The following is a 25430-nucleotide window of genomic DNA, read 5'->3' as shown; positions in this document are numbered from 1 at the left end:
ATTCAGCAGATGTCTTAGTGCCTGTGCTATGTGAGGCACTGAGCTAGATGTGGAAGGGGACAAGATGCTATAATACCTACATTTGCATGGCACTTTATAAAACGCTTGTACGTGTGTTTTCTCTCTGCACGGGCATTTATTTGCTCAGACAACCAGGGTACAAGGCATTACGCTTTCGGAGACCTTGGGGAACAAACATTCCTCTGTGATTTGAGGCCCAGAGGGGGTCAGCAATAACACTGGAGCCCACCCATACTTAAAGGAGAGCTGGGACTATGAGTCAGGGCTCTCCACTGCCAGTTCCCTGTGGGTTCGTAGGTCAAAGATCAAAACTTGCGCTTCCTCATGCAGCCTTAAAAATGCTGCCGATGATCACAGTGAGAAAAGCACTGGAGAGCTGAGGCACGTGGCAGGCGGAGCGGCAGGCGGGTCTCGTGCTCCTCTCAGGAGTGTGTGACAGTGACCCGCCACCATCCTCTCACACATCACATATCCAGCTCCCAGCCTTTCCTTGAGAAGCAACTACTTATGATTTTCCCCGGCTGGTGTGTACCAAGAACAAGGACCTAAATGGTGCACGTCACAAAGAGGGGTGTTTAACATGTGACTCATTGACCAAAGTGCCTGCCGGCTGCACTACCCCCATGTTTGTGGCTCTCGGGAAGGGAGGTTCCCAGAAAAGGCATATCATCGCACAGGAAAGGAGCAAATGGCCGTGGCTACCTAAGGTAGGCATCGAGCTTGTTCGGTAGAGTCCAGGTGGATCGTTCTGGAATAACCTCAGTTCCCCCCTCTTCTCGTGTTTAGCGTCATGGTTATTGCACGTTAGGGGAAGCGTTCAACAGGCTGGACTTCTCAACGGCCATTCTGGATTCCAGGAGATTCAACTACGTCGTACGGGTAAGTCTCAAGCACCCGAAGGCTTATCCATCCTTTCTCTCAAGCTGAGTTGCCTTTTCAGGTTGTCTAAAGTAGTTTCCCTTAAAGACATAACATTTTAGGACCCTGGGAATTTTAAGAGAAGCAGGAAATGGACTCCTCAACTTCCCTCTCTCCTAACATACTTCAGGTTGTAATCTGGATCCTGTTAGGATGTGCCTGAGGTTGGCTCTGGCGGATGGGCTGCCGTGATAACCGTGATACCTGGAGGGAGGCACCCCCAGCCCCCAGGGGCAGATGGGAGCATGCCACAGCCAGCCCTGGCTCTGGTGGCAACGATAGCAAGAGAGGATTCAGCAGGAAGCAAGCCATAAAGCACCTTGGCTTGTTTTAAAAAACCTTCTGCACCTCCAATGGCTCTCACTGTCCCATTCCTTGTCCTTTGCAGCTGACTCTAGGTGACCCCAAGGCATTCTGGGTTTAGACCACAAAACTGGATGAGTTCAAAGCACCTAAGTGCTTCTTTCCCGTGGCTCCCTGCCAGCCCACTCCCATGTGACAACAATACTTAGTCCTGTGTTTACCTAAAGTTTGAAACTACCTTTTGGGGTCACTTATTTTCCCTTTAAACTCTATGTTGAGAAAAAAAAAAAAAAAGATTTTTAATGAGCTTTAGCAAAACATCAGTGATGAGGATAGTGAAGCAAATAAGTCTAACCATGACCTTCAAGTCGGTGGTTCTTCTTAGCTGGTTTACAGTTATTTTTCCCCCCGAGCTCCCTTGTGCATTTTCGTCAGTGGCTCAGCCTGGGAGGCAGCAGCTGTTTGGATTTTAGGCTCAGAAGTAGGAGGGAATTTTCCTCCTGTGGGTGTTGGTTGGTTTGGATTTTATTTTCTTTTTCTTGGGTTGTTGTGCTTCTCGGTGCCATGTCCTAGAGTCAGATGATTGCAGAGACTCGGCCAGAGAAATGACATTCAAGCTCCCTTGAGTCCTGGATCGTTCACCTGTCATCTGGGCAGATGCAGGCAGGGCTGCCAGCCCAGCTGACCTGACAGAAACCCAGGCCTCGTTGGAGGTTAGACGCTCTGAGCTGCGGCCCTGACCACATGAGCAGATCTGTACCCCTTCAGCTAAGCCCTTCTTCTAATCCAAAAGGGTCAAAATGATGAAATGCTCATGTCACTCAGTTGACTCTGCCACTTCAGGGAGGTCACTGCAGCCTGCAGCCCAGTCCAGGCTGGTTGGAGACAGGCCCAGGAAGACTGGAAACTCTGTTGCTAAGAATATGAATAGTTTCCATCCTCTAGGTGTTAGAAAAAGACACCCAGATCTGGCTTCTTGATTACAAACTGGTCAGCCAAGTGGACAGTTTTTAGATGGTTCTCCTTCCTACCTGTCTTTCCTTTCACAAGAAATAAAATTAAGCAAAGGAACATAATATAACAAAACTACGCACAGATCATGATAGTGAAACTCTATTTCATGCAAGTATGTGCATTATCATCCTTTATCCTTTCAATAACTCTCTGAAGTGTAAGTACTTTTATTGTCTCCGTTTGAATAAATGGAGGTACAACAAGATAAAGTGACTCATTCAAGGTCACAAAGCTACATAAGTACAAATCCAGGATCTAGAACCTGGGCAGTCTTAGAGTCCACACTCTTAACCTCAGCGATGAATTCTATGTAAGAAAAGGATTGAAAGTTCACATGGCCTCGGGTCAGATCCCAGCTCACAATTCTCACCTTTTCATCTTCTCTGAGGCTCTTTCCCCTCTGCAAGAGGGACTTGCAACAACCTTAACTTCAAGGGTAGATATAGTTTATATGAAAAGACTCTGTAGACCGGGACCTATTATATAAATTCATCTACTAATATTTATTATTACCTACTTACCAAAATTATCATTGATTCCCCGTAACATTTATCAACATTTTTATTTGATAAAAATGTTTTTCTACTTAAAAAAACAAAACAAAAAAAATCTGAGGAATCTTGCAGTTAAGACACAGCACAGAGAACTTGTGTCTGACAATCTCTAATTGCAAAAGATGTATCATGAGCACTTTCTCTTAAATAATTTTGAAGTTCGAGAAACTGCTGAATGCTTTCAGAGTTGTTAGGTTCAGAAGTAGTGGAAAAATCTTTCTGTTTTGGAAAGAGCAATCTTTTTTTCCCCTTCACTGTTAGAGCCCTCTGTAATTTGAGAAATAATATGTTATTTTTATGAAGAGCTTAAAACATTTTAATGATAGGCACTGCATTTTGAGGCTTTTCTTCTAAGGAACTCAATACACTTCTCATATAGTCTCCTTATCCTTAAACCAACTTTGCAGCGTAGCCTGCCAGGATGTTATTCCTATGTTGCTACCTCGAACTAATGGTTCCTAAGTGCCACAGCGATTCTTTAGTTCCAGTAAGAAACTGAACCAGTTTTGAAGGCCTTAAAAAAAAAATTTTTTTTTTTTTTAAATCTCTTTCAAGGCAAACTACATTTTTAAATAACATGTCGCGTTCATGCTGGCTGTCACCCTCAGGAAAAGAGACATGTGGAGGAATGAAAGAGATGGCCGACACTGCTATCTCAAGATGTCATAATTTTGATCGGGAAGCACAAAAATTGCGTGGAACTTTTGGAATCAAAAATTTTGAGGTTTTTCTATTTAGCTGTTTACCTGACCTTAGCTGGCTTCGGGCTACACTCGTTGCCAGTACCCTCTTCCATACACACCCCCAGTGGCTTAAATACGATTTTAACTGGGGGTTTAAAAGATGATTTAAAATCTTTAGAAGCAGCCAATTACTCACTTAGGAAAGGTCATTTAAAAGAACTTGGTTTACACCATGCCCCAAGACCAGCACATTTTGGAATTTCCCCCGAGGAGCTGGGGAGGATTCCAGGAGCTGGGCTGGTGGCGGGGTGGGAACTGGGTAACCACGAGGAGGTCAGTGCTGACTAACTCGCCCAGGGCACAGAGAGGCCAGCGAAGGAAGCGGGTCTCTGGTAAACCAGGAGAGGGTTTCAGAGACCTCACACTGGCTCACGGCTCTGTGAGGTGACCCTACTGTGGCCCAGTGGTTCCCAGAGTCACCTGTGAAGCTGGTCTACAGAAGCCCACCTCTGGAGCATCTGATAGAATTAGTCGAAGGTGGCGCCCAAGCTTTGCTACGGAAATTTATCCTCTAGCTGATCCCCCAGTGTGGTTTCAGATTTGCAAAAGCAGCTCAGAAACTACTTGGAAGCCCAAATGTTGTATTTTGCAAACCAAGTTTTTAACCAAGACGCATTGAGGCAGGTGCACAGGAGAGAGCTTTAATTGCTTGAATGGCATGATGGCCTTTGACCCGGTCCTCCCAGCTCTGTCTTTGGAATGAGAATGTGGTCACACAGATGAGAACTGCAGATGCCACATTCAGACCAGAGAGGTCCTGGAATACCCTGAGCACCAGTTTCCCGACTGGAATGAACCGACCCGTATGTGCTAGGTAGCTTGATTTGAAATATGTGAAGACAGACAAAAGCTTACCACCGTGTCGTCTCTGACCGTCAGCAAAGACAAACTTCACAACCTAAACCGATGCACATTCTTTTTTTTTTTTTTTTTTTACTTTTTATTTTGCATTACCACCCTAAGTCCATTTGAACATTTCCAGCAAGTTATGCATTCCTACCACCCCTAAAAGTCTCTTCCAAAAACATGTTTTAGTTTAAACTGACTGGCGGTTTGGCAAATGGAAGGCTAAAATATGGCATGATGATTCAAATGCAAACCCAGTGCCTTCAATTAAAGGCGTGCCGTTGCCGAGCCCCTGGCGGGTCGTGATGTGCAAGAGCGGCCTGGCCCCGTCACCAGGTCACTCTGCCACAGTGACCTGGGATGAATTTGCTGCTGCACACACTCGGCGGCCTGCCTTTGATGGAGCCTAGCCTCTGCCACTTTGGATCTTAAAACTGGTGGTATCTTTTTCCATTGGGACTGAGAAGCTGGGATGGAGGGGGGGAGGCCAGCCACCTCAGTGGCAACAAAGTCAAAATAACAGAGCCACGAGCACATTTGAAAATGACCCGCAGAGCTGTTGGGGACTGTGAGAACCCACTACAGGGCACGCACTCACAGTACCGGCACAGGGCGGGTCCGTCAGCGAGTGCTGATCAGGTTGTCAGTGACTTTGCAGGAGGAAGTCTGCAGCTCTCAGAATTCCTGGCCTTCTCGGTCATAAAACACACTCAGGGAAGCGGGTCCCGCGATGTCTGGGTGCCCACAGACGTCGGGGGCGCTCACAGGTGTGAGAGTACAACCACAGATGTGGATGGAGAAGATGCAGAAGTAGAGAGCTACCTGAAGAAATGGGGGTGCCTACACAGCCCCAGAAGTAATAAGGTGCTTGCTGAAGCAGGAGGGTACCCACAGAAGTGGGGGCATCCAAAGAAATGGGGGCCGGTTGAGAGACCGGAGAGTGGTGTTTCCGACCATGGACTCGTAACTGGAAGTAAACAATGAAAGCACGCATGCTCCATGTATGCATTTTCTTAAATTTACTTATCAGTCGCATACCTTTAAAGGGTGCTGATAATGGTGTGTACCCCATCGTGTGGCCGTGAGAAACTGAATTTGAACATGTGATGTGCTTTCGGGGCATGCGAGGTGCGCGACGGACACTGGGCATCAGTCGTTGCTGTTGCTCTCATCTTGAGGGTCCTGATTACAGGCCTTAGAAAACACTCAAAAGTAGAAGTCGAAGACGAAACGCAGCATCGAGATTGATGTCTTATGATTTTTCTACCTGATTTTCTTTCCCACCCCACCGTGGAGACCGCTGGATCAAAGGTGCGCCCGTTTTGGATAATGTCTTCCTTGAAGACTCAGAATCTAAACATATCCCACCCCCAGGACCGGAAGTGTATTTTATACTAAAATTCTACCTGGGTTTTTAGGCTAAATCAGATGCTTGTTATGTAGGGGGTGATGCTAAACTGGACAGGTGAGCAAAGCTTTAAGTGCCAGTTCAGCAGACTTTTCTCCCATTCAAGCAAGGGGGTTCCTGAGAGCACTTGACACTGTTCTCTGAGCTGTTCTGGTGGAGGGTAAGACAGAGGTTAATTTTAAGTATCTGAGACCTAGGCTCCAGAGGCCCCTCAGGTCCACTAAAGGAAGCACCCTCTTGGCAGTCAGTTGACAGCATCCTCTCGTTAGGTCCCAATACATAGCAGATTGCTTGGGGTGAATGCCTTCAAATCCCTTAACAGGTATGTCTGTATTAAGCCCCTACCGTATACCTAGTGTTGCCATAGCCACATGAGAATCATGTAAGAGCTGGCCCCTGCTTGTCAGGAGCTTCCAGGTTACTCTGGGGGAACAAGGTACAACGACTGAAGATTGCGTTTGGTCCTACTTGGAGGATGGAGGAAGGAGCACTGAAGACAGCTCGTAGGAAGAGGCAGAACCCGAGTGTCTCCTTCCTAGACAGAAGGCTCCGCAGGGGCAAACAGCATGAGGAAAAGCCTGCAGACAGGAGAGAACGGAAGTGAGGAGCCCCGATAGTGGGCCAGGGGCTGAGGGCCACGTGACATCCAACTTCAGAGAATCACAGGGCGGAGGTGAGAAGCGCTGCAGTAGATGGGGAGCCCAGTTTAAGCAGGATCACTGAGTCCCACGGAGCTGCTCAGACTAATGCAGCAGGGAATGGGGCGCCATCGCAAGTTCAAAAATATCGGGGATGGATAGAAGACAGAGAGGCACGTTTCCCTCGGCCGAGAATACAATTAATTCACGTAAACTTGGCCTTCCTTCTGAGGATTTTAACACCCTCGGTTAGAGAGATCTTTCACTTGCAAATAATATTTACCCAATCTTGACACGCCCGAAGATTATTAATGTAGCTAAGATTTTCCCTCTTCCAACCTGTCAGTGTTCAAGCTCAAAGTCGGGATAAAACTTTCCAGGTTTTTAATCTGTGTTATTCATTGAATAAATAAGGGTCTTGGAAGCACACAGCACTCAGTGCAGGCAGAGGCACTGCCTGATGTAACCAAGAGCTTATTGCAAGAGACATAATTTTTCTACGGGCACCCAACGTGTGAGAAATGGCAGGGCTTTCTTGAAGTCTCGTGACCCTTCTTTCCTACCTTTGGTAATCCCGTGCCTGTTTTCCACTCAGACATGTAGTTCAGCTGCAGAGCACACTGTCATAGGGGGCGACAGAACTCAGGGATAAATTATGATCCTAACGTTCTATGCAAGATAGAGTATCCTTGATTGTAAGCCTCATGGTTAACCTCAGTGTGGTCTTGTCTCAAACGGTAACAGGTAGGGCAGCTGCTGCTGTTCGTTGATACTTCTGAAGCCCCAGTTGAGTAATTTCCTCCTAGGGCATCAGCTGGGTCCAGACCCCACAGGGACACCAGCCCGACAATTCAGACCATGTACCATTAACCTTGATTGTGTCATTTGCCCATCACAAGCCTCCTCATCTATAGCAGGAGGAATCGGGGTATACCGTGTCCTGGGTCCCCTCCAGCTATAACACTCCTTGATTCTAAGCTAATGTGTTAACAAGCACTTATTTGTTGAGTACCTGCCATGTGCCAGGCTGAGGCAGCGTGGTAAACGAAACTACTTCTGCTGTCTTGAGGTTCATATCCCAATTAGACAATCAGCAAGTAGGTAAAGTATCATTTTGGATGGGTATGAATGGACCAGCGAAGGACAGTGAAGCCACAGTAAGACAAAGATGACGACTGGGAGGTTTCCACATAGGACGGTCGCGGAAGGTCCCTCTGAGCTCTGAGCAGCTGGCATGTGAACAGAGACCTGGGAGATGGGATGGAGCCAGCACGTGAAGATGTGGCAAAGGCAAAGGCAGGGAAGTGGGGATGAGCTGAACCTGTTTGCGGAACCAGCGGTGGGCTCTGTGGCCCCCGCAGAATGAAGTGGGGAAGAGCTGTGGAAAACGAGGCTGGAGACGGAGCAGGGACCGGAGCAGGGGGCACCTTGCCAGTCACGGGAAGGAGTTTGGATTTTTTCCTGAGTGCAAAGGGAAGCCATTCGAGGGTTTCCAGCAGAGCAGTGGCGTGAGCTGATGAACTGAAGGGAAGACAAGGGACAGACCCTGCTTTTCCTGTGGGTAGAGTCAGATAGGAGAGAGGTCTCCCTTCTGCTTGTTCATCTTCCTCATGCCACTTCAAAGTGTGGTGACATCCGCTCTGAGATTTGCTTCACAATATTGCTTGCAGCTAGATTTTTCTCCCGCTCAGTGTGAGCCAGCGCCGAGGGGCAGGATGTGGTTTTGTCATGGGTGACCACCATCCCTTCTTCCGGTAGCCAGAAACCATTCTTATACTGCACAGCTAGTCACTGGAAAGGACGCCAGATATCCACACTGCCCACACGGTGACGACACCGTGGAACTCGGGACGAGCCAAGAACCTCACTCCTCGTCCCCTTTCGCCCTCCTGCCTCTCCTTAAACATAGCCACAAATTACTGGCACCCAGGCTAAATTTTGCCCAGCAGAAAACAAACAGCCAGTTCCAAACAAGACATTTTCGCCTGCTTTTCTTTTTCTCTCGTGGCTAGGGGCAAAGACTCCAATTGGCTAAGCCATTTTGGTAAATAAATTGCTAAGTACAATTCTACTTTCCTAGGCATTCAGCTCTCTTGACACAGAAATAAAATAAATAAATTCTGTTCTCTTGACCACGAGTTTCACACAACACTACCTATTGGTTTGGGGCCTGTAGCATTATGCCAATATGGAGTGGAGACCTAAACGGTTTACCCAAGGCAATTGCCTCATCCTAAACATGTTAACATTATTTCTCCCTTAATGTTAAAAGCTGATTCACTGTCATAATATATTAATATAAAATTTCTAGACTCTGTTTCCCAGAACATAACACATGGTATTGCTACTATTTTTAGAGCAAAGTTTGGCCCTTATGTAAATTTGATTGATCTTAACAAACCAAAGTCCTGACACTATTAAAATACATATTCTCTGTTAGATGTATCTGAGCTGAAGTCCTGGTCTTAGGTGAGTTAAATTCTCTGAGCTGCAGCAACCTCTTTTGTCAAATGGAGAATCCACCCCTTAGGGTTTTCATTGAAGATTAAACAAGATCACACACGTAAAGTGCTTAGCACAGTTACTGGCATGTAATAAACACCCATTATTAGTAGTAAAATAAGACTTCACGTTCGATACAACTATGTAAGGCATAAAACGTATCGACACTAACTTTTATTAGCAGGGAGCTATTAAATATATTACGAGCATAATAAAAATGACAGGAATATTAAAATTTGAAAGCATTTAAGCATATGGTTGATAATACATAAAATTGAAATACAGGGATTCTAAAAGTCTTAATGCCAGTCGTATTTTACCCTACTAATTCACTATATCCTCCCTGGCAATAATTTTACCTAGTAATATTCTCTGTATTATGATAAAATATATTAATAATTTGTTGAGTGTATTCTTGGTACCAGGTACTGTTTTGACTGCTTTATGAACACATTTAATCTTCACAGCAACTCTGAAATAGATACTACTATTATGCATATTTTACAGATAGGGAAACCGAGGCAGGCAGTTTGACTCTGTACCCCTCTCTCTTGAACTCTACGATATATACAGAGAGAAAGGTTGCTAACCTTTAATATCAACTTTAAACTTCACTAAAAGATTGAGGTTTGGAAGGGGAAGAAATAACATCTTATGATGATAAGATGTTTGTTTGTTTTTTACCATGAGTTTTTACATGTTAATCTCATTTATTCTCATGATGATAAGATGTTTGTTTGTTTTTTACCATGAGTTTTTACATGTTAATCTCATTTATTCTCATAACAACCCTGTGATGTAAGTAGTCTTTTTATTTCCATTTTAGAAGTGAAGAAACTGGGGTTCCAAGAAGTTAAATGACTTACACCATAAACTAGACAGTAAACTCCATGAGTCGGGATCATGTGTCTTCATATCCACATCACTTACCATAACACTAGGCGAGAACGGCCATTTGAAAAAAAATACTTGCCAAACGAATGACCGATGTAAAGGTCACCCACCTAGAGAATCCAAGTCTCTTTCAATTCCAGGTTCTTTCTCTTGCTCCCACAGCTGCCTGCAGGTAAAAAGAGGGACCCTCCCTCGAGGTTAGGAGGTAGTTAACATGTCATTCTGCTGCCAATTGACAAGTTTTTGCTGTTGTATTCCTCCTCTTCCTTAGTCAGAGATCATCTCAGTCAGACCAAAGGGTTTTTTTTCTTTTCCCTCAAATGCATAGTCATAGCTCTTGTCCTTGTGATTGGTGCATTTTTAGACAGGATTAAAACTGACACCCTCCTGAGGCGGCAGTCACATGGAATCTGGGTTTTGGATGGATTTCAGGCTGAGCTCTGCCCGCCCTCCTCCCACCCCCTTGACCTACCTCCCACCCTATGATGAGTCACAGCGCTCAGTCTACTGCCCTTCCAAGAGCGACTCAAGGCTTTGTTTTCTTTCATCTTGCTTTGCACTGGTCATGTGAGGCTCAGGGTATTAATAGACCATCGACTTGGCCTTCTGAATCTTGTTGTTGGTCAGGGAGATAAATGAAAGGTTTGGCCAGTCCCTTTGTGCCATTATTCACTCCTCTTTTGACTGTCACGTGCTAGTTGGTGACAGCTGAACCAGACAGGCAGAGGGCATTCAGTGTGGTCACCACCCATGGACAGGGCCTCTACTGATGTTCTGAATTCATGCCTTTCTTGGTGGCTACTTGGTCAGCTCCTGACTTACAACCTTGAATCACAAGTACTAATCTTAACAAACCAGCCTCAAGCCTTTTCTCGACGCCTCCTCCCCATCAGATGAAGATGACGGCATCTCTGCCTGCATGTGTGAGAGATTCATAAGCCAGGCTGGAAAAGGTTTTGGGTTTTGTTTTCTTTTTTTAACTTAAAGTAAAATTACGCTCAGGAAATTAAAAGTTTGTACATGGTCTAACAGGCTCCCTAGGGGCTCCATGGGGACAAAATTTTTAAACAAATGTCTTGGAAGCAGAGGTTCTTTGACTTGCTTGGCGGCTTGGATCCAAAGGTTTCAGTTCTCCTGTGCAGCTCAGTGTTTGGAGTGTCACTTTGCTAGTTTCTTCGGCCTTGATGCCAGCGCCCAGCACAGTGTCGTACTCAGTGTTTATCGACCTGAAGAAAAGTCGGGCTGGGGCCTGGCCAGGAGATGAAATGCCCTTGGGAAGTTTCCTGGAATCAGAGATTCGAGCTCTAACATAAAGCAGGGGGCCTGCTTCTCGAAGTCTAGTTTTCTTTTCAAGTCTAACGCTAGTTAATTTTACTTGGGGGCCTGGTGGGTTCTGGTAAAATTAATTGTTTTCATTTTACATCAGTTCTTTTGTTAGATAACTCCACAAAAACATGAGGCGGGGTGAGAAGGACTCTGCCGAGCCTCTCACTGCTGATGGAGTAGTTCGTAAGGTTTATTCTCTCAAGCCTCACTTTGCTCATCTGTTAAACAGGTTGACTGTGTGATCTCTAAGACCGCTTTCCAGTCTAAAGTTTCATTTTTCAATAATAGAATCTTTGAATTTTTAAAAACCTTGCCACATCTGTAAAGAATTTTGCTATGGAAAGGAAGAAAGATTGGGCTACGGATGCACCAACTTAAATTATTATTTTTATTTCTTCTCATTTGGCAATAATGGGGGTGGCGGGAATGGGACATACTTCCTCAATAAACAACCCACCTTTACTTTGCACCTGATTTATGCCAGCCACTCTGCTAAGGGCTGTGTGTGAGTGCTCTCATTGAAAGCTCTCCATACTGCTGAGAACTCTTAATTTTTAGAAGTACAGATGAAGAAACTGAGGCACCAAATAATTCAGGAGTTTACCCATAGTCGCAGAGCTAATAAGTGGTCAAACCATGACTTGAACCTGAACCTAGAGCTGCAAACAAAGGTCTTAACTTCTAAGTAGAACTATGTATATATCCTATACATCCACGAATTTCTCTTTTCCGGTCATCAGCCTCTTTCTACAGAAGGTGCAATGAAAGAGTCTAATCGATAGACATTTTTATGAAACGCTGCATAAGCAGGAGACATCTGAGTAAGAACTGACACTTCCTTGGAAAGTGCACACTGATACTGAACACGAGCTTTGAGGTGCCTTGAGGACTGTCAGTGCCAGTGGGAAAGAAGTTCAGTGCAGGCAGAAGAATTACCATTGGGAATGTTTGTATGGAACTCAGACATTCGCAGGTCATAGGAGGTTTTGTTCCCTTAGGAGTACATCAGCCTCCCTTGCTGAAGTAGGACAAGTAGAATGAATTAGCCCCAGTCGAAGCCAAACTCTTTTATTTTGGAAAGAAAAAAAAAAGCAATTAAATATCCATCCTGATTCCTGGGTTTCGAATTACCCCCATTTGTCTTTGACTTTGCGCATCTGCTTTTTATTGCATCGTGTCCCTGCCTGCCATTTATCTCTCCCCGTCAGTCTGTATCTACATGTCATGTGACTCAAAAGCAGAGATTAGAAGAGAAAAATATCTCTGTATTCTAAGCCTGGCAACTTCTATTTTTATCCACAGCTGTTGGAACTGATAGCAAAGTCACAGCTCACATCCCTGAGTGGCATTGCCCAAAAGAACTTCATGAACATTTTGGAAAAAGTGGTTCTGAAAGGTGAGCTGTCTCTCACTCTCACCCCTTTTTATAGCATGGGGACGGGAAGATGCATTTTCCAATAGAGTGGACATGTCATTAGAATTAAGGGACTGTGAGCGTATAGAAAGGAATAACTCCAGATGCATTTCAGAAGGGCCACATTCCAGTTCAGACAAAGACTGAGACCATCAACCTCCCGTCCTTTTATTGGCCTCATCCATTTGCCCTGCCGTGAGCCTCTCAGGCTTCTCAGCGTAAACACGTGTCCCGACCTTGACGACCAAGCCTCTAGATTCCAAATTCCTAGAAAATTGAGCTATGTGAACAGGGCAGAATAGATTCATAGACTATCTGAGTGAGGAGGAACCTTAGATCTCTGGCTCAACTGACTCATTGTGCTCATGGGGAAACTGAGGCCCCTGAGGAAGAATGATTTATCCATAATCGTACAAAGAGTCACCCATGCAGGATTAGAACCCAAGCTCCTGACCCTCACCCCGTGTGCCTACCGCTGACCACCTAAAAGGGACATAGCACTGCAGGGCAAAAGAAACTGCCTTCAGGTCGGGCCAGCTGGGCGCGCTGGTGTAACAATGAGAGAGAATGAGCCTCTGTAGAAAACCCAGGAGACAAGAACAAAGAGGGACCTAGATAATTGAAACTCTACCCAGTGACCTCGAGGGCAGAAGCTTAGCCAAGTGGAGAAGAAACACTCCAGCAAGAAAGAAAACCCGATGCCCAGAGGCAGTGCCCAGGGAACACGAGCAGAAGCGAGAAAAACAAAGGCCCACTTACAAAATACAGAGTTCAGTAGCATAAGCGGTATTTCTTTTTTCTTTCCCCACTCAAGTCCTTGAAGACCAGCAAAACATCAGACTGATAAGGGAGCTACTCCAGACCCTCTACACGTCCTTATGTACCTTGGTCCAAAGAGTCGGCAAGTGTGTGCTGGTCGGGAACATTAACATGTGGGTGTACCGGATGGAGACGATTCTACACTGGCAGCAGCAGCTAAACAACATCCAGATTACCAGGGTAAGCAGAAGCCCGGCCTACCCCCGCAGGAAAGGCTTCAGTGCCCTACTCCACTGAGATGCCGGGCGGTTTGCCAGGTCCTTGTCTCTGGTGATGGGAGAGCCTGGGCCGTTCTGTTCTGATGCTTTGGACGGGGTGCTGAAGAAGGGCTGGCGGGGGGCGGGGGCTGCCTGACCAAGGGAGGGTAGGAAGGAGAACTTGGCAAAACAGGATCGAAGCATGTGAAAGATGGCAGCCGACTGAACGTGGTGGGAAAACCAGAAACCCGGCTTTGGGGAAGATGCTGGCTCTGCCCTTGACATCTTTAGTGCAATTTGGTGGTCTCTCTTCTTTGCCCATTTCCTCGTAAAGGCATGTGTCGCTTACAGCTTTAGGGTGCTGCCTTGAATACAACAGAGCTATGATGACAGTGGTTTGGAGAACTGGTATCAACCTTTTAAAATTCTAGCGCCATCTCAGAAGCTAAGCAGGGTCAGGCCTGGTTAGTACTTGGATGGGAGACCACCTAGGAAGACCAGGTGCTGTAGGCGTAAAAAATAAAAAATAAGAGATTGTAAGCTGACAAGGTCCTTGCAATCTGTGAGGTCAACCAAGGGTTGCCTTTCCTAAAAAAATTATTAAATAAATAAATAAATAAAAGAAAATTCTAGTGCCAGTTATCCAAAGTCATGACAAAGGAAACTTGATTAAAGACTGTGAACATACATGTAAGAAAAGACATGAGCGATTCTAACTCAAAACCAAAAATAGCTCGTATTTCCAGCTTAACTACTATCAGTAGTTGCTTTTAGCTTTTAAAACATAATTCGGCCCTCAGCTCTTCTTAATAATGAGCAGGAGGACCAAGGCTCACAAAAAGTGTGAGAAAGATGTTGGTATAATCTCTTAAGGCTCACTAATGGACAGGCACACTTAGGCGGCTCATGTAGCACTTGGCTTACTTATCTAATCACTGACCACGGCTGTTTTAAGTGGTTCCAGTGGTTCCGGGACCCAACCTGATAAAGTTTGGGTCTGCCCCACCTCTGGAGAAAGGAACATGAAAAAACCTCTTTGACCTCTTTTGAATAATTATTTTACAATATGAAGGTTTTAAAATCCAATGTCTTCAAAATCCCAAATCTTTGACTTTACTTTTAATAGTCTCTCTGTGCTTTAGTTTCTTAAACTCTGAAACAGAGGGAATAATTAGAAGCCTAGGGCTTATGTGACTTCCTTAGAATCACTTGGACTATAATACACATGCACACACACACATACAGACGCACACACGCACACACAATGTGCAACATAAGCCCAGGTAATCTTTCAAAAGTTATCTCAATTATTTGATTATTGTAAGAGAATACGAGTATTTCTTAAGAACATCTACCTGATTTATTTTAATAATTTATCCCATTCCCGTCTCTCAAGTGTAGGCATAGTTTGACAATGTGAATTTGAGACCCAAATTTCCAGCTTTTCTCTCACAGAAAACCCACTTACATCTTCTGCCTGATTCCTGTCATTCTCTATAGCCTGGACTTAATACTTACTGCTTTTCTAAGCGTAGGAGAGAATCACGCAGCCAGTGATATAAATGAGTAAATCCCATTTGTCCCCAGGGCATCTTCCCTCCAACAACTTTGGGACACCCATTTGGCTGGTTGCACTTGCCCAGAGCTGGCCTCTGTTCCCTTTGTCCACCTCACAGGAGCCCCCCTTGGCCACATGCACCCACATACCTTACACCTCCATGGGCTTACTTCCCAGGGTCCCCCTTACTTGATCCATACACGCTCTTGGGAGGTAGCCATTGCAGTTGCTATTACCCTTCATGGGGTGGAACCAGAGAAGCCCAGGAACTTTTCATGAGTTATACAGCAATTAGGGCCAGAGCTGAGGCCAGAATCCTGGACTCCTTATTCCTAAAATGGCAAAGCTTTCCTAACATCAGTGGTTTCCAAACTTTTTTTCAATCCAGCTTTCTTCCAACTATTTATTCAGTGATGCAGCTTTTTGCAGACCTTCTAAATCCAATGAAATCCCACACAGGACCAATCAAACACTGAGGTTCACCTCGCTCCCCCTTCTGCTCACCGCACTCCAGCCAGGGCGAGCTCTTCTCTGCTCCTTGCTTGGTCCTGTGTTGAGGCTTTTAAGCTTGCTACCTGCCCTGATTCCCCAGTCTATCGAAGCCACTATCGTTTCACCTTCTTTAGAGCAGTTATCGCCACCTGGAATTATCTCATACGTGTATTCACTTCCGGTCTCCGTCCACTGGCTCATCAACTCCACGAAGGACGGATGTCACCATCTTGTTCCCTGCTCTGTTCCCTCTACGTGACATAGCAGAAGGCAGTCAGTAAATTTTAGTCGAGTGAATGAATGACTGAAAGGAGGCCTCCTCCCCCCATGTGCCTGAAGTACTTGTTCAAAGTTCAGAGAAATACAATTGGAAAATATTCCTCTATATTATGGATGATGATGAAAATTTACCAATTGCAGGATTCAGGGCAAGTTAACAGCCTCTTCATGTCTCAACGCGTATCTCATAGCCCTGGTGAAGGATTCAATAAGTTTATACATAGAAAGCCCTTGGAACCGTGCCTGACATGTAGCAAGTATTGTATACGCATCAGCTTAATACTAAGAGGGGCTCACTCTGTGGCAGACACCCTTCTATTCCTTGACATATATTAATTAACTCATCTCGTGAATAATTACAAGTGGGAGTCCTTACAATAGCTAATATTTATTGGGCACTGTGCTAAGGACTTCCATGCATTATCTCATCCATTCCTCCCAGCAACACTATAATGAGATATGCTTCCCCTCATTTTATAAATGAGAACGATCAGACTGTGAATAGTTAGGAATATTCTGGCCAGGGCCCCACCACCAGTAAGACGTAGCACTAAGATCAAACCCAGGCCTGTCTGCAGAGGCCGCGCTTCTACTCGGCACACACACTCTCCTCCCTCATGCCAGCCTTCCCAACACTCCTCGGCTCTGAGCTGCATGATTTTGAGAGCAGGGAACCCAGAGAGCCCTAAAGAGCCTTCCACACAAACGCCCAACTCTCCAGAGGAAAAGATCGAAAAGGCAGGGGTGCCTTAATTACTTCGGTCTGGACTGTATTTGAAAGCTTACTTTTTAACAGGCTGGACCAAAGAAAAGTATCTTATTACACAAAAATGTTAAGGTGACATTTACAGTGATTTCTTTCTATTTGCCAAAATTCTATCAGTGTCTTCCCAGCTCATAATCTTGCTTTCCTTCAAAATTTCATATCTAATCCTATGGAGCCAATTTTTATTGGTGAAACAATTAACATAATAAAAGATGAGGAAAAAGAGAAATGGTTTATAGGGAGAAAAATTAAATAGAATCACAGTGTGCTGGGAGCAAGGCAGGGTTTTAAAACATAGGGGAGGGGAGGGGCGGGCAGGGTGGACATAAAGGATTTTAGCCAAATGCTTGATTGCAGGAGCAAGAGTGACTTATTTTTCTCATATATGTTTATATATTCAAAAAGAAGAAAGCATGCAAGCAGTTAACCATTTATCAGGAGTAAGGACTTGGCATGGGGTCTGGGCAAGGATTTTGGAAAAGTTCAGGTTTAAAAATTTGAGAGTGAACCCTGCCAAGTGGACTTTAATAGGAGTTCATATAATAATTGGCCTGGGAGTTTTAACCAAAAAAGTAGACGCTTTGAAGTGCTGGAAACAAAAAAGAAAAGCTCATGGCAGTTTTATTAGTTCATATGATCAGCAGCAGATGATAAATGACAAATAGGTCTCGGGCCTTCTGCAGCCCAGCAAAGTCCTGAGTTTTGCAAACAATCGAAAGTTCAACCCAGCAGCCTGAGCAATAAAAATTGCCCAGTCAGAGGCACCTCTGATGAGGCAGGGGTCTGAAACGGCTCCGGCTCTCAGATCGTTGGGGCTGGAAGGGATCTTCAGAACCTTCTAAACCAGCTCATTTCGGACATGGGGAAACTGAGACCCAGACTTCCCGAGGGTACCGGGGATCCGTCGCTTGTCCATCCGACTGCCCACCTTCCCTCTTCATGCCTGTCCCGCTTTGCGGGGACACAGGATGGAACTGCTAAGACCGCACGCCCCCCGGGAACCCTGTGCGTGTCTCTCACAGAGTCTGATTCTCTAAAACTCTGAGGCAGGAACTCAACACCATTCCCAGGAGAGTTTCCCCTGAGCTAAGGAAGGGTTTCTTCATTCTGTATTTTTTTTTTTCCCTGTGACCCCCAAGAGGTGACAGAACACCGAGCTAAAAATGTCAGTAGTGCAAACTCAAGAGCTCACCCAGGAATCAAGGGAAGGGCAAAGAACCAGTCTCAAGTGACTTGTGCTGACTCCATATCCAGATGGCAGCGTCTAGTTGCCATTAGTGGCCTATCAGCAAATACTAGTGCTAGTGAGGAGCCCTGTGTACAGACTATTCCCAGAGCACATTGTGCATGCCTCCTTGATCCCATTTAAGATTGTTCTAGAATTATTGGCTTGTTTCTGGGTCTCTCAGCAGCCTAATGAACCCACTGCCACACCTCCGGCGCCAGCTTGTATTGGCCACCAAAAGAGGTGGCGCTGAGCTAGTCTGCAAAGCCTATGAAATCAGAGCCAGGCCACAAGGATCTAGGGCCCGGTGGGGTAACATGCGGTCATCAAATTTTAAGCAGTAAAGGGCTTAACTATAAGATCAAGGATATAGTAGAAGAAGCTTCTGGAGAAGCTCATGATTAATTTCCAGTGTATTATCCGCAGATGAAGTTTCGAAATGTTCAAGGAGCCCTAGGTTTGAACAGAGATGCCTCAGCTATGGTGGCATTGAGGCCAAAGGGTTTTCTTGATCAGCCATTTTCCAAGTGCACGTACAGGTGTGCACGTACAGGTGTGCACGTACAGGTGTACACACATGCAAGTGCACACACGCGCACACACGTCAGTACAGGGTCTTTTTGTTGCTGCTGTTTTTCTCTTTAATTATCGGGTTTCATTCATTCCGTACATAGTTATTTGGTGCCTACTATATGCGAGGCACTCTTCCAGACACTGGGGACCCAGCTATGAAAAAAGACCAAAATTCCTGCCTCCTTGGAGCTTACGTTCTTGCAGGAATGTTCCCTTCCAGCTTTCTGTTGGAGAGCGTTTCATTACATAACTAAAGGAGACGTTTTGCAAGAAGTATCTGAAAGAAACTGTAGGAATTCTAGGACGACGCAAAGAATAAGACCCAGGGAGTCACGAAGACCAAAAAGGCCTTTCGGAGGAAGTGGCTTTGACGGGCTCTGAGGAGGAGTAACTTTTGGACAGGCAGAGAGGACTGGGGAAGTGGGGGCCTTGTGGGCAGCTCGTTTGGGTGCCGCTGAGAAAACCTGCTTGGGGGGGGATCAGTGGTCAAGAGGGGACAGTGAGATACGAGGCTGGGGTGGCAGGCAGCGGTGCTCTGGCCAGTGCGGTGAGCCCTTCCAGAAGGTAGCGAATCCTTCAACTTAGCGAAGCACAAGAATCCAACGTGTGCGGCTGGGAGAATCTTTAAGAGTCAAAGCAGAAAACTTTGTGCAAGAGGAAAATCCCTCTGGCAGCGTTCAGCTCCAGCCGTTACAGGTGGTTCTTTGTGATCTCGGCCATGGGTCCCGTTCCTGCACTTAGGGCAGGAAGAATTACTGCTTTTGATCTCTGATCAATAAACCAGCTTGAAGACGGAGGGCGAAGGGACAGATGCATCCTTGGAGGGTGTCGCCTAGCGAATTGCTGCTCGAGTCCCCACGGCTTAGCGTAACCCTTCTCCCTGCAGCCTGCCTTCAAAGGCCTCACCTTCACCGACCTGCCTCTGTGCCTGCAACTGAACATCATGCAGAGGCTGAGTGACGGGCGCGACCTGGTCAGCCTGGGCCAGGTGGGCCCCAACCTGCACGTGCTCAGCGAGGACCGGCTGCTGTGGAAGAGGCTCTGCCAGTACCACTTCTCCGAGCGGCAGGTGGGTGGGGCCCCGCCGGCGCTCCTTCCTTCTCTCCCTTCTCTGCCCCCCCACCCTCGAGCTTCCTGGGCACCCCTCTCAAGCTCCAAGTGTGGGCGCCCACCCTCTAGACCTTCTTGGCTTGACTGGAAAAGAGTAGTCTAAGGAGTTTCTAAATAATGCGTGTGAGGGTTTTTTTTTTTTTAAGGTGGTTTTGATGGGGGAAAGAAACACTTATAATTCTTAACTTAGTCATATTTTTACAATATTCTCAAAAAAAAAATCACACATTGGCACTGGTCCTTCTTTTCTATAACAAAGTAACATACTGTTATGATCTTTTACAGCTAAAGTACTTTTACAGGTATTATTTCATTTTATTTTAATGACCCAGGAAAGGGTAGATATCGTGATGCCCACTTCAAAGAGATGAACAGACTGAGGCCACAGATGGCTGCGTGACACATGCAAATTAGTGAAGTGGCTTTGTGGGTGAGGAAACGCCTTGAATTTGAATTTGAGCCTCCCACACCAGCTCTGGGCCTCTCTCCCCTCTTCACGTGGCCTCCGATTTTTTCCCCAGCTTCTTTACACAGAACTGTGAGTTCAACAAGTTCTGTTCATGAAGGCTCTAATATTTAAAATAGCCACTGGGCCACGCAGCTCCCTGGAAGTGATCACTCAAGCCTGTAGCAAAGAAAAGGCTGAAGGTGTTTACCAAGGTCACCTAAACTGTAAAGGACCATCCAAATGCAGTTTAGTGGAGGTCACTAGAAAGATGTCACCAACCACCTGTTTCTTTCACAGACTGGTTAAAAGCTACTTTTTTAACTTTAGACTTCTTTCTATCTGGGCTCTTTCCCCTAGCCGTCGCAGGGCGGAGCTGGAAAAGGGGCCTACAGGGTGGGAGCAGAACTTTTCAGAACTAGAAAACCACAAACCCTTTGCCCAATGAACTCTGCTGCAATGACTGTTATTTGGTATTTAGATCCGCAAGCGATTAATTCTGTCAGACAAAGGACAGTTGGATTGGAAGAAGATGTATTTTAAACTTGTGCGATGTTACCCGCGGAAGGAGCAGTATGGAGATACCCTACAGCTCTGCAAACACTGTCACATTCTTTCCTGGAAGGTATGTGTCTCGGAGGTGACGGCCACAGACCCCTAGCCCAGCAACTAAGAGCCAGTGGTGCCAGCATTACAATGCCAAATCGTCCCTTACTCTTCACTGTTGCAGCCTCCAGCTGAAGGTGAAGGTCAAACCAATTCTGTCCCCGTGAAGAGAAACTTTCAAAGACCTTAATTTCCTTCATGCCCCTGCTCTCCCCTCACCCCTTGTTTATTTTTTCCTGCAACCCACCCACCCCCAAATTCTCCCCTCTCTCTGTGCACGAGTGCACACACATACACGCACACAGCATCCTTGACAGAGGAATGTTGTTTGGAGGTTGGGGAATGCCTTGTGGTGCTCCAGGCCGGCGAGATGCTTCTGAGGACTCAGACCTAACCGTCGTGTTCCTTTGCAGGGCACTGACCACCCGTGCACAGCCAATAACCCAGAGAGCTGCTCCGTTTCACTGTCACCCCAGGACTTTATCAACTTGTTCAAGTTCTGAATCCCAGCACGCGACAGCACTTCAGAGAGGTTCCCCTGCTGGTTGGATGGCTGGGAAGACAGAGTTGGACACGCCGTTTGTAAATAGTGTACATTCGAGACATTGGCTCGAAGCTTCTGAGATGGGTCATGGAGAGGACATTGGAGGGGAAAGATGCAGTCGCGGGCTGGGAATTTTAAGAATATGGACTTCTCGTTAGAATCGGTATGGAAAAGCAGAAATACTGTAAATAAACTTTTGTTCTCGACGATTCGCCAGCAAGACGGTAAGGGCAGGAGTTCTGTGTCATGGGTGAAAATGGAATTCGCGACGATCACGGACCCTCCTGTGTAGTTCCCCAGAGATGTGGAAAAGAGGGCAGAACTCGAACACGAGATAGAACGCGCTTTGTTTGCAATGTGAAAATTCGTTTAAAAAAGAAGACGAAGAGCTGCAGATGAAAATTCCCTGGGCTTCTGGTTTTGATTTGGGGTTTGCTTTGAAAAGGCAGAGAAGCACCGCGCATCTTAGACCTGCATGGACGTAGGGCCTTATCTTACGAAGATATCACACAATAGTCTACCTCGGAAAGCATACAGTGATCTCTCTGACAAAGCGCATTGTCCAATAGGCAGTGTCTGTTTTTCTTGCTTTTCATCATGTAAAAAAGTGATTTAAAATGGGACGTGAACTAGGAAGCAGTCCTCGCCCTGTTCCTTTTTAGGGAACGGGGCACTCCTTGGAGTTGCTTCCTTTCTAGAACCACCGAACGTGTAAGGCCTTTGTTCCTCTCATGTCACAGCTCACGGGGGACAACATTAGGCCAATTACAGACTGTCCCAGAGGAAGTCCTGCCGCAGAGAAGATAGAATTAGCCGCCCATAGCTGTGAAGACTTTCTTATTCCTGTTTAATTTCTTGGCTTGCCTGCTTCCTGGGGTATCTTCACGGATAAGCGTAAGCGTATCTCTGTGGACTGGTTGGAGCCAGAATGCTGATAAAGGCTTGTAAAGCAGGTTTGACAGATCAGTGAAACCTTTTACCGGCTGCCATTTGTTCCTCTTGACCGGTGATGAACCGAGGAGCTTTCTTTATGTTCCACATCAAAATTTAGTCAACCTGAGCTTGGGCTTCAAGCAAGGATGATAAAATAAAGCCTGGACTTCCAATCAAATAGGGAACTTAGGTGCTGTGAGTCCATCCTAAACCTGCTTCATACCCCAGGGGATCTTGCTAGACAAATATCAGCAGATACCTACGTGGAAGAAAGGAAATCTCAGGATTTAATCGGTTTGTTGTCAAATAGTCCTGGGAGGGGGCAGGGAGTGTTTTCGTTTTTTACTTTTTATAGAACTTTGCTTTTCTACAACAATGTACATATTTTTGCCATTGTATTTGCTTTGTATTCTTTTTCTTTTTTGTAAATAAAACTGCATGTCCTTGGCAAATAAGTGAAGCAGAAGTAGGAACTTGGTTCCCATTGGTTCACGTTAACACTGCGGAAGAGTGAATCCCTAGGGGTTGAGCTTGGGGTGCCCAGCAGAGGGCAAAGGTGGTTAAACGTGTGTGAAACAAGCCTGGGGACCCGCTGGTGACCTTTCCCTCAATACACCACCCAAGTACCGGCATTTGGAAGCGAACCGACTGCTGCTCAGTGCGCCTCACTTTGCGGTGTTGGTGCCTACACCAGGGTTGCTCAATATTTTTTTCATTATCACCGTCCAAGAAGGGAAAAATTGAATTTAAATTCTCCCTAATGAGAAAAATTAAACAATAAAACCTTATCGGGTAAGTTGGAGCTTTGGAGGGCCACGAGCCATTGTCATACCGAGCGGTGATTTTTGCTCTCCCCTCCCCAGAGTCAAAAGTCACATTGAAAATGAAAAAGCTCGTTCTTCCATAATTTGGACGTGTTCTCTCAAAACGCCTCAGCTGTCTTAAAGATGTGAGCGGAGCAGGGTCTGTTGCTGCTGGGAGAGTTCTGGAACCCTGGACTCTGATTATTTCCGGTTTATTCAAGGCCTTCCGCATCTTCCCACCTACTCATCATGATCTCCGCGCCTTCGTGCTGATCGAGGAGGTGAAAGCTCCCAGGCGCCTTCGGGTTTGCAGTCCCAGAAGTGTCACTTTGGACGGTCAGCACGAGGCTGGCCGGCCGGTCTCAACCAGACGGTCAGCACAAAGCTCTGATTGTGCATCCGTCCCCATGCAGCAAGGCACACCTGTGCAGGACGAGCCCTCCAGGAGGGACAGGACTACGGTTTTCTGAAATGTTTACCTGGATGGTGCCCCTGGGCTCTCCCATCTCCTTTGGCGTTATGGAGGTGGTGTGTGACAGAGCCGAGGGAAACTTTTAAGGAAAAAAAAAAAAGAGACGAACCTGTGTGGGTTCTCCTTCGCTGGAAAAGGAGAATAAGGAAGGAAATGGCAGGTGGAGAGGGAGAGGGAAAGGAATACAAGTGCATTTCTTTGAGGCTGTGGTTTGGGTGAGCGCCATGGGGACAAGAGTAGCGGCCATTGAGCATCCATGCTGGTGCCACGTGGTAGCGGTGAAGCGTGGCCAGAGCCTCACGTGTGAGGAAAGTGAGGTAGAAAGAAAATTCTTGTTCCCTGGGCACTAATCATCTGTAGAACTTCTATTGGTAAACCCTCCCAGAACAATCTAACCCAAAGAAACAAAAACCAAGAATCCCTGAGAACTGCTGATCTAAAAGCCAGCAGGGACATGACCAAGGAAACTGCTGGAAGAAACAGAATGCTCTATTCTCTGCACTGTACTTCACCTACCCGTCCCCCAAGCCTGTGACGTGGAATTTGAAGTCGATCTCAAACATGAAGTGATTTCGACTTCTAGACAACAAAAGAGCTTTGTCCAGGGCAGGGTGAGGCAGTGATGTTATAATTTCATGCAACGCAAAGGTTTCTGAGCAATGAGCCTAGAGTTTCTTGGGAATCAAGCACAGCCTTCGAGGAGAAGGAATACGTGAAGCTTAGGAATGCTCACTTTATAGCAAGACCCAGAAAAAGTCCAATGACATGTTACACTAGATAGATAGCCTTATTACTCACTGCTGTTACTTTGAGCAGGTGGGTCAATCCCATAGGAGGGCAAGTGGGAGAAATTAACAAAGTAAAAACATCCCCAGGGGGCCAGTTGTGTTATGACAGTTCTTTAGTGATGATCGATTTTACAACGAAGGGGCTTGGAGGAGATATTTTAGATGAGCTGGGTTTACACTGCAAAACTCAACACGAGCAGGTTTCACGTGGTGATGGCGAAGTCAGCCAAGTGTGTGTTGCGTTAGCTCTCATCCTTATGGATTCAAAAACTTTTTCATGATGGGTTTGCTATTAACAGAGGCTCCTTGTTCCTGTTGTTTTTATGTGAGAGAAGAGAGTTTGGAATTTCATTTGTCTAAGCAAGAGGTGTGATTTACAAGAAGGTCAATCATTTCAAGACGTGTTTGACAGTTTATCATCCTTAGTGTTAAATACAATGTTTATCATAACATATGCACCTGAGTTTATATTTTTATGCCAGGTTGTAGGGCAATAATGTCTTGCTATGCAAACATTCTATTTTATGTGTGAATTTTTTTTAACTATAATTTTATGTGTGAATTTTTTCTAACTAAACTTTATCATCAGTTTCTATGTTGACATCTGTTTTGTTTTTTTTTTTTTTAATCTGTTTCCAACTATCTGAGTCTGTGAACCATCCCTTCTGACTGGATACTGGCCTAAAATCCTATTAGTGTTTAAACAGACCTCAGAAACACCCTGAACCTCTAGGCAAACACAGACATGTGACTCTTTGATATATCTTGGGCCCTTGATGTCTTCAACAAACAAGGTCGTAACTCCTTTAAACTCAGCTTTTTCTGTAGATACTTTCTTCTCTGTTTTGTTAAGGAAAAGTAAACCCTCTGTGGTTTTCCAAGGGAAGGAAACTCTTACCCCAGACTTCAGCGCTGGAAGGGAGGTTAGGACGGTGATGTCTGGCGCTCCCTCTGCCTTTCAAGGTGAGGTAGTGGGTCTAGAATATTCAGGGGATATGCCTCAGCCTGCCTGGTACTCTGTGATGGACTTGAGCATAAACCTGGGACTTTCTGAGGCCCTGAATTTGTGTCTCCTTCCCCAGCACCTTTTGGTGTGGCCGGAGACATGTGCCACCCGACCTGATTCTTCTCAAGACCTTCACTGTGAAAGGCGAGCGCTAAGGTCCAGTGTTAGGCATCTGGCCGTTAACTTTTCCAAACATTTTCAGTCCCTGGTTCCTCCTGGAGAAGTTAAGGAGC

General features: G+C 45.9%; 1 protein-coding gene across 1 annotated transcript in view; it reads left to right on the top strand.

The window, feature by feature from the left end:
* FBXO32 (F-box protein 32) overlaps positions 1-24897 on the top strand; it is a 32327-nt gene extending 7430 nt beyond the window's left edge. The window contains exons 4-9 of the mRNA XM_016166431.2: positions 808-900; positions 12470-12563; positions 13396-13580; positions 19377-19559; positions 20527-20670; positions 21065-24897. Coding sequence (XP_016021917.1) covers positions 808-900; positions 12470-12563; positions 13396-13580; positions 19377-19559; positions 20527-20670; positions 21065-21154 — 789 coding nt within the window. The 3' untranslated portion in view covers positions 21155-24897. The remainder of the gene's footprint in view (positions 1-807; positions 901-12469; positions 12564-13395; positions 13581-19376; positions 19560-20526; positions 20671-21064) is intronic.
* Positions 24898-25430: the final 533 nt, after the last annotated feature.

This window comes from Rousettus aegyptiacus, unplaced genomic scaffold, assembly GCF_014176215.1.
Source record: "Rousettus aegyptiacus isolate mRouAeg1 unplaced genomic scaffold, mRouAeg1.p scaffold_m13_p_15, whole genome shotgun sequence".
Lineage (NCBI taxonomy): Eukaryota > Metazoa > Chordata > Mammalia > Chiroptera > Pteropodidae > Rousettus > Rousettus aegyptiacus.
Note: the sequence above shows the minus strand (reverse complement) of the source record. Positions and strands in the feature narration are given on the sequence as shown.